Consider the following 10110-nt stretch of genomic DNA (forward strand, 5'->3'; position numbering starts at 1 on the left):
ACTACATATATATATATATATATATATTGAGCGTCACGTACTCAGATCAGTTGGTCGGACATTTGTTTATCAGTTGTAAGTCCCATCTGATCTGGGGTTTGATTCCCCCCAAGTGTAGGGTGTGGTACTCAAATTCTTAGGCGCATGAGGGATGTTCGAGGTTCGTATAATAACTTCCGGCCATTCATTTTTGAATGTATATATATATATATATATATATTATAGAAATATTTTCATGTGATATTACCTAATTAATTACATCTGCAGTTCGTAATTAATTAAAAGCAAATGAAAATGTTCACAAATAAAAAAAAAAATTTAAAAACATAATTATGGATGTTCTATTGGAGGCCATAGACAAGTAAAGCTCCAACTCCTGTAATCCCCAAAACCAGACCAAAAATCACACCCCAAGGGGCGGCAGGCCGCCGCCAACGGGCTTCCCACTGTTCACATCATAGCGTGCAAAACGCCTCTTTGGCGCTCTGCACTGAGGGCAGACATAGGAATCAGGCTGCCAAAAAAAAACGTTCATGTACAAATTCCATCAATATTGATAAAAGAAAGTTTTATAAGGACGCTTAGTTTATTACAACATATAAATCACATGAATTATATACAAGATTTACATGCATACCACTCACTTCTTATGTATTTACACATCTAACGCCTAAACTTCAATTTTTACATGCATGCCACCTTCCCTATGCACGAAAACGTGCGTTTCACTTTTTAAATTTTAAAATTATTGTATTTTTTATTTGATATGAAACATTTGGCTAGGTATAAATGTAAATGCCCATATACACTGATACTCCTCGGAGTTTGGAGCTCAAATCAAATGATAAGCTTGAATAGGGTTTCCACTAAGCATGAACTACCCTTAAAACATGTTTGGTTAGCACAATTTTTACATTTTTTTTTTCCTTTTTAAGAACATATTAGCTTATTTTTAGCATATTTTAATTCAAATCACTGCATAAAAAAATAAAATAAAATAAAAACAAAAGTAACATCAAATGGATCCCTGTGGGGATGGCAACAGCCTGAAGTAAAAATACATACCTGCTCATCAAAAGGTTTTTGCAATGTGTAGATGAATCCACAGTCTAAGCATATGTGAGTTGCTCTAGCCTTCATGAAAGCATGAAAAAAGTTCAAAAAATGACAGCAAATTAATCCAATTAAATTAAAAAAAGATAAAACAGTTCATACTTATGTTTCAAGATTTGGGGAATGAAAATTTACACAAAAAGTCTTGCCTTCTGAGATTCTGTCAAGGTCCTGCCAAATCTAGGTGGAGCTGGTCTCTTAGGTAATCGCTTCACATCTACCTCTGCACCTCTGGAGTAGCAATAAGAAAGTTGCAATCTTTACATTCCTACCTTTGTCCTCCAAAAAGATATATATATATATATATATATGGAACAAATTTCAAAATGTCCCCTGACTATTGTAATGTGGCCTATTTAGTTCAAAAGTTTTGCAGTATTCCGATTTAGTCCTCATAATATCAAAAATTGATCTCAATTGGTCCATCACATAAAAATCATGACATAAAAATGGTCCAAATCTAGTTCCTCGACCACACAAAATTCATCCCAATTTGATCGTTGAGGGACCAATTAGGATCAATTTTCAATACTCAGGACTCAGAAGACTAATTGCAGCAACTACAAAACTTTGGTATTAAATTGACCACATCCGAATAATCAGGGGGCCTTTTTGGGATTTAACCCAAAAAAATATTATCTGCTATTAACATGTCACACAAGTAAATTATAATAGAAAAGAATAAACTTATGCTTTTAAAGAATCATTTAGCTATGCAAGATTTTAGAGCATTTGAGAAAAAAATCAAAACAGTCCTTAAAAATTTTCACTTTAGCCCATTTTAATCCTAGACTTTCCACACATTCAAATATGTTCCATAAAAAATCCAAACTAATTTGATCATATCATTTAACTTCGTCGTTTCTTTGAATAAAAGTTAGTGGAACTAAACTTTCTATGAGAGCATTTTCAACTTTTCAAGTATAATCTCTAATACCGGAGTTTAGGCTAAAACATGATGCAAGATGACAAATTTTATCACTAAATTAGACGAGGATACAATGAGGACTCAAAGAAAGAAGGACAACACACAAAGCAAAAATGAAAACAAAGGATTACAAATAAAGGCTTGACAAAAGATGATGCAACAAGCTTGATGAGGAGGGAGCTCGGGTGCTGGTGCAAGGTAGGTGACTGTGGTGAAGGCCGGAGAGGCGTCTTGTGATGCAACAAGCTTGATGAGGAGGGAGCTCGGGTGGTGGTGCAAGGTAGGTGACTGTGGTCTGCTGTTGAAGGGAAGGGCAATAAATCAACGATGGTAGGGGCGTCGAACTGCAGTTGGAGGGAGCTTGGAAGAGCAACGGTGGTTGGGGCCTGCAAGGAAGCTGCAGGAAGAAGACGCGACCTGCTCGAGGAGGGAGATAAGCAGCACGTAGAGGTGGCCGGAAGGCTGCTGTTGATGCGGGAGAGGGGCAGCGGCGGCTGCAGCCTGCAGGAGGTGAGACCCACTGGAGGAGGGAGATGAGCAGCAGGTAGAGGTGGTCAGAAAGCTTTTGTTGATGCCGGAGAGGGGCAGCGGGGGCTGCAGACTGTAGGGAGCTGTAGGGAGGAAGTCTGGTGAACCGTGGTAGGCTGGAAGGCTGTCGACAGTTGTGGGGTTGAAAGCAGCCAGGAGGATGGACGAAGAGATAAATATCTCGGCAGGGTCGAGCTACAGCCGGAGCATCACCCGGACCCATGGAGACGATCAACACCTGGGACAAGGGACAGCTGGAGCACTACCTTGACGTCGGATACAACTCTCAAGACAGAAAACACTCAGACAAAACTGAATTCAGATTTCATAAAAACCAGCCCCTACGCACAACCTCGCCTATTTATAAAGAGACACGACCTATCTTAAAAAACATTTAAAATAAGGAGAATAAAAATCGGATTTCAGATTTTAGGAAAGGCTTTTTAAATATGAAAGAAGAATAAGAAATAAATTTCATTTTTTTAGGAAAAGCTTTGTAAAATATGAAGAGAGAATAAAATCAGATCTCATATTTTGGGAAAATGATTTAAATTTAGAAAGTGTTTAGGAGGGAAAGGTAAGGGTGAGATAAGGAAGGGTGAGAAAACGAAAGGAGGGCAAAAAAAAAAAGAGAGAAGAGGAGGGACGGGGCGGCAACACCCCCTCCCTTGAGGACTGGTCGGTTCTTTCCCGAGCCCCGCATCAATCTCACTACATAATACTAGCTCAAACTAATGACATTCACCCTCAAAGCCAAAATGCCAGATTTAAGGAGTTGAAGGATTACATAGAGCATCTGGAGAACAATCAAACTTCAATGAACACGCCTAAAAAGTCTAAGGACCATTTTAGTCGTTTACACTGAATATTAACTAAAAAATACAGGTAGATTTACATACATACCATTCAATTATTATGTATTTACATATCTAACACCTAAACTTCAATTTTTACTTGCATGCCACCATAGTTATGCATGAAAAAACGTGTGTTTCTCTTTTCAAAAGTTAAGAAAATGTATTTTTTATATGATATAAAATATTTAGGTGCTATAAATATAAAAACCAAAGTTTAGATAATAGATATGTAAATACATAAGAATTGGGTGGTATAAATGCCCCCAAAATAAAATAACACAAGCCCGTGTTTCAATTTCTTGTATCTACAATTAGCAAATTGGATTTTGAAATATAGAATCCAGGTAGGAATTTCTAAGCTTTCTTTGGTAGAAAAAGAAATAAAAAATAAAATCAAATTTTGATTTCTAAGAGCAAATTTTATTAATAGAGACATCAAAATTAGTCCATACCTGCTCACAACAAAGTAAACAGAATCAGGCTTTGCTTGAATAGCTGTTTTGGTGAATCCCAGCTTATCTGCAGGCCAAAGTTCATCACCAAAAAAGCTGCTGGTGTACAAAACCTGATCTCCAGGTCTTAGTCCAGCCTTCGCCGCATTTCCACCGCTATCAACAGCCTGACACAAATATTTCTCACTCAGGGTCAGTACAAGAGCTTTAATTCATACAGAAAATAATCTTTTGGGGCATTTACGTAGATACCATACTGTTCTTATCCATTTAGATATCTAACACCTAAACATTCATATTAACATGCGTATCACTCAAATCTTTAACATCATAAAAAAAAAAAACCACCATCACTACCTTTTTAAAATTGAGAAACACCATTTCATACATGGTTTTATGAAACTAAAGGTTTTATAAGTGTAAATATCATACTTTGGGTGTTAGATATGTATATACATAAAAATTGAATGGCATGTATGTAGGTAAATACAAATTCTCTCTCTAAGAACCTAAGGCTCAACCTAACCTATAGTACAGTTTGAGTAAGTCCATAGATGAAAAAAATTTTAGGATTGTTTGAATCTAAAGTAGTGAGAGATCAACCTCAACTCCACACTAGTTCCTCCCCTAATTGCATAGCTTCATCTAATTTGCGTCTAAAGAGTACTAAACATTGAGATTTCTTAGAATTTTTTATCAAATAGGATTTTAGGTACTTAAAATCATACTTTTGTTGTCCAATCACATTTGAGCTGCTTATTGATTAAATCCAAAATTTGCTAAGTACCAACATTTACAATATTTAATGGATTTAAAGATTTCATCTCAAAAAAATCTTAAAACTAATTATTCAATAGTTTATATCAATATTTAGCTTTATTTAATAGTTGTATTGTCTAAATATTAATAGCTTCTAATCCTCTCAAAATTTACCAAATCCTGCTTGAAGCCAAATAGTCCCTTTCATGTCTGAAGATTTTACAAATTCTGCAAAATATTTTCACTAAACCAAATTGCTAATGCTAAGCAGTTATTTAGTTGGGTAAATTTACGTTAAAAGCACAAAATTCTTATGTATTTACATATCTAATGTCTAAATTTTCATATTTATCATCATCACAAACTTCCAACCAAATAGAATAGGAGCATAAAAGTGAAATACACCTTTTCATGCAAAGGTTCATGACATCAAAGTAGGGGTGTATATGAGGCAAGCCGCTTGGACTCAACTCTATAAGTGGCTCGTGAACTGAGCTCGATGAGCTAACAAGACAAGCTCAAGCTAGACCTAGCTCGATTCGTTATCCCATGAGCCGATTTGTTTAAAAATAACCAATATAAAATATATTCAAATTATTTTAAAACTCGATACTTTATCTTCAAATTATTAAAAATATTAGAAAGAATAATGTTTTCCATTTTATATAAAGTAATTTCTTATAATTTATCTCTTAATTATAACAACAACGACAAGCCTTTATCCCACTAAGAGGGATCGACTACCTGAATTTGTTTTCTCCATTTTATCCTATTGAGTGTCATATTTTCCGTTAGTTCTAATAGATTAAGATCATTTTTTATATAATATGCCCAAGTCTTTTTAGGTCTACCATTGTCTTCCTTGAAATAAGTCGAATCTAAAACATCCACTCTCCTAACCGGATCAACAGATGGTTGGCGTTTAATGCAACCAAACCATCTAAGACAACTCTCTCTAATCTTGTCCGCCACTGGAGCTACACCATCCCTATCACGGAAGTGTCAATCCACTCATCCACCTAAGCATTCTCATCTCAGCAACAATTAACTTTGTTTTATGCTTCTCTTTTAAAGGCCAACATTATGCGCCATAAAGCATTGCAGGTCTCACAACCAACTTATAAAATTTTTCAGCATTGCAGGTCTCACCACCAACTTATAAAATTTTTTCAACTTATAAAATTTTTCTTTAAGTCTAAGCGATACTTTTCTATCACAGAATAGACTCGATGCATTCCTCCACATCAACCAACTAACTTATATTCTACTAAAAACATCCCCATCTATATCACCATCACTTTAAATAGACTCGACATATCTAAAACGACCACATATTTTAATGATTTTATCACTCATAGTTCCAACTCTGTCACTAGATCTACAACAACTAAAATTACAATCCATGTATTCACTTTTAGATCTACTCAAACGAAGATCTTTAGATACCAATTTAGACCTCCATAATCCATGTTTTTCCTGAAGTCTTTCTCTAGTCTTATCCACAAGAAGGATATCATCAGCGAAAAGCATACACCAAGGTGCATCCTCCTGTAAATATTAAGCAAGAGCATCCATAACTAAAGGAAAAAGATATCGACTTAAAGTCAATCCCTGATGTAATCCAACTGAAATAGGAAAATATTTTGGTCAATCCTCCTTCTGTTCGAACACAACTAACATCTCTAGTATTCATATTTTTAATAACTTGAATATAAGTCATATCAACAAATTTCTTCTCTATAACTCTCCAAAAATTTTCTCTTGGAATCGTATCGTAATCTTTTTCTAAATCAATAAAAATCATATGTATATCCTCCTTACTCTCTTCGTATTTCTCCATCAAACCTCTCAATAAATGTGTAGCTTCCATAGTAGACATACCTGACATAAATCCAAATTGATTATGAGTAGACCTGGGCGTTGGACGGGTCAGGCTTGGCGTGACCGAGCTTAATCAACTTTGACCAATCAAAGCGGGATTGGGTCAGGCTTGAGCCCAGTTTCTATCTAAAAAATCACAGCCAAGTCTACACACTCCATGGTCCGAATCGGGTCGGAATGGTCGACGGGCGTCAAAACTCCACACCAATAAAAATCAACAATTTTTTCTTATCCAAATTTTTTTAAAAAATTTTTATCAATTGTAATAATAAATTGCCAAAAAAAGGCTTTATTTAATAACATGACCGAAAATTCAATTACAAATATTTGTTGCCACTAGAAGACCATATCTAAAAGAAAACTATAGTTTTGGGCAATGAACTGTATTGAGTAATCAATCAAACCACTTATTTTCTAAAGTTGCAAGTCTCTTTTATGGATTCTGTTTTCACATTAGCAGTTGCTCATTATTTGGAGGATTTACATACATAAAAATCAACTCCTATGTATTTACATATCTAACACCTAAATTTCATTTGTTTATAAACATGCCACCCTGCATATGCATGAAAACGTACATCTCATTTTTTAAAGTTAAAATGATGATATTTTTGATGTGCTATGAAATATTTAGGTTACATAAATGTAAAAAAAAAATAGGTGTTAGATGTGTAAATGCATAATAATTGAGTGGTGGTGTGTATGTAAATGCCCCTAAGTTTTTTGCAAATTCTCTTTTTTTTTGTGATTAATAGAAATTAATTAAAAATTCTACTAGAGAACTTTTAATAATGAAATTTCTCAATGATGACACTTTTTTTAAGTCAGTAAACAGATTATTGTGAAATTTCAAATATTCCTTGCACAAGAAAGTAACACTTTCCAGTCTAAAATATTGTCCAAAATCAATATTAATAATATTTTTTTATGTGATATTAAATAAGCAAATTTTAAAATCTAACTGTGTGATATGTAAACACGCAAGAATTATGTTGTACGTAAATCACCCAAAAAAAATATCTTTTTTCAGGTTGGGCATTATGTGTTTGGTTATTGCGGGCTTTAACAAAAGCTGAAGCGAGCTTGGGTCGGGCCATGCCCACTAAATTTCTATTTTTCCACAACCAAGTTTGTTCACTCTAAGCGAGTTTATAGCGAGCTCATCGAGTCACCCTCCGAATGCTCGGGCCTAATTATGAGAAATTTTTGTATCACGTCTTAACCTATGTTCAATTACTTTCTCCCATAATTTTAGAGTACGGCACATCAACTTAATTCCTCTATAATTTGCACACTCTTGTGCATCCTTTTATTCTTAAAAATAGGGACCAAAATACTCTTCCTCCACTCTTCAGACATCTTTTTAGTTTTTAAAATAATATTAAAGAGTTTAGTAAGCCAAAAAACTCACAAATTTTCTAAATATTTTCACACTTCAATTAGGATATCACCAGGTCCTACTAATTTTCCATTCTTGATTTTCTTTAAAATCTCACTAACTTTTTTTTTACTAATGAGACTAAAAAATAAAATATTTTATTATTATTAACGATATTAAGATCACTAAGGCCGATCATATTTTTAAAAAACTTCATTGAAAATTAAAACAAAATAGCTCCCACCTATGTTGCACATCTTCCTTTAAGAAAAACACTTTTTGATTTTCATCTTTAATATACTTTATTTGAATTAAATCTTTACTTTTTTTTACCTAATTTATACATATATTTTTCAACATATTTAGTATCTAATTGTACATCAGGATTATGCTCGCACAAATCTCAAAAATATAATGAAAAACACAGAAAACACTAATATGTGAACATTCGTTGTTTGAACAATCGGTCTCAGAAGCCGGTCGAGTGAAGAGAACGAACGACCCAACAATAAAGAACGACCGCGCCAACATCTGCTTCCCATCAACTGCCATTACAAAGATCAGTTGTTGCCTAGAATGAAGTTATGCAATATAGACACATAGACCAAAGACAGGCTACTTGTCAAATTTTGGTGATCCACCTACTAGATGAAATAATCCTACCCAAGGACAATGCGTCTCTTCAAAAAGAGCGTTCGAAGAACATTTAAGCTTTGTTTGGGAAGCTTCGTTGGGGGCAGCTTATCCGTTGTGGCAGTGTTTTGAAAACGTCGACTCGCCATTTGGAAACTCTCTTCAAAAAGAGCGTTCGAAGAACATTTAAGCTTCGTTTGGGGCAGCTTATCCGTTGTGGCAGTGTTTTGAAAACGTCGACTCGCCATTTGGAAATTGCGTTTGAACAGCTTATCCGAAAACGCAGTTGGTTTTATACACTAAAAGCGGAGTTTCGCTGGTTGCACCCCTCGGTCCGCGTTTCCAGATAAGCGGTTTATCTGGATAAGCACAAGCTGCCCCAAACGCACCCTTAGTCGGTCGAATGACATTTAGTTGGCTGAATGAATCCGGACCCTCCGAACGAATTTCAAGTAACCAAATTGAGCAGTTACGAATGCAAGACAGTGTATAAGACAGTCAACAAATATAGAGTGGCACCAATAGCGTTTACAGGGTCTATATAAATTTTATTCAGTTACAAATATATAAAATGTAATGACTCATCAATTATGGTAATATCCCTTCTTTCAAGTGAGGACAATCATGTAAATTGTCAGGTACTACCTATGAATTATAAATAAGATGATCATTTTTAAAGAAGAGCACTCCAAATAGAATTTTCACTAAAAAAATAGAGAGTATTTGAGTCTTTCTTCTTTCATTTGACAAACACTACATTTCTTGGGTGAGATCCACAAGATAATTTAGAATCCAACATCTTAAAAGATGCAGTGAGCGTAAAATAATGCCTCTACAAGATGAGGAGCACGTAAGGGCGAAGAAACACATCAAGGAAAAACCTCCAGTGAGAGTCCGTTCGAGAATTTGTACAACAACAAATCCAACGACTCCATGATCAGATGACAAGTCAAATTGTGAAGCTAGCCTGAGTGGTGCTCGAGGTAAAGGCACAACCTCTCCCGAAATCTGACCCACCAACACCCAAGCCTCAAGCCCAACAGGCGGCCGCCCAAGACGCAGAGCGAGTGGAAGAGTCCCAGTACCAGGACAGCGTCAGATTTCATGCCAAAGGGAGGATCACAACCAAGAACGATAGAAGTCTATCGCCAAATGGAGAATGTGTTCGCTCGGCATATTGTGGAAGCCGAGCCACCAGAGAAGTTTAATGTTTCCTCTTTGGAACCATACAAAGGTCGAAGCGACCCTACTGACCATACTGCGACGTTTGAGTCGGTAATCTGCATTCTCAAGATCTTCGACGCATTAAAATATCAATTGTTCTATTCCATGTTAAGAGATTCTTCTCTCAGGTGGTTCAACAGACATCCCGCAGAAATTATTAGTTCCTTCGGAGACTTCAAGAAGTTGTTTTTTGCGTAGTTCACTAGCGCCCAAAAGGCACGAAAGTATTCAGATTCATTGTGGGCAGGGAACGAATGAGAGCCTATAGGCATACGTTACAAGGTTCCAGAAGAAGATGCTCGATGTAAAAAACCTGCAGTCGGTAGTTGCTAAAGCAGCCCCGACACCAGGACCGGA

The 10110-nt window shown here is 35.6% G+C and overlaps 2 protein-coding genes across 2 annotated transcripts in view; both read right to left on the bottom strand.

Moving 5' to 3' along the window:
- Window positions 1-284: 284 nt before the first annotated feature.
- The window catches only part of LOC110032356, a 19702-nt gene continuing 9876 nt past the window's right edge, over window positions 285-10110 (bottom strand). The window contains 5 exon segments of the mRNA XM_020735955.1: window positions 285-410; window positions 413-514; window positions 1066-1134; window positions 1263-1344; window positions 3879-4045. Coding sequence (XP_020591614.1) covers window positions 342-410; window positions 413-514; window positions 1066-1134; window positions 1263-1344; window positions 3879-4045 — 489 coding nt within the window. The 3' untranslated portion in view covers window positions 285-341.
- LOC110032357 lies at window positions 2056-2907 on the bottom strand. Its single transcript, XM_020735956.1, has 2 exons — window positions 2337-2907; window positions 2056-2275 (listed from the first exon to the last, which is right to left on the bottom strand). Exons 1-2 carry the CDS (start codon window positions 2790-2792, stop codon window positions 2123-2125), a joined length of 609 nt encoding a protein of 202 aa, XP_020591615.1. The 5' UTR covers window positions 2793-2907; the 3' UTR covers window positions 2056-2122.

The sequence above is a fragment of the Phalaenopsis equestris genome, unplaced genomic scaffold (genome assembly GCF_001263595.1).
Source record: "Phalaenopsis equestris unplaced genomic scaffold, ASM126359v1 Scaffold000930, whole genome shotgun sequence".
Taxonomy (NCBI): Eukaryota; Viridiplantae; Streptophyta; class Magnoliopsida; order Asparagales; family Orchidaceae; genus Phalaenopsis; species Phalaenopsis equestris.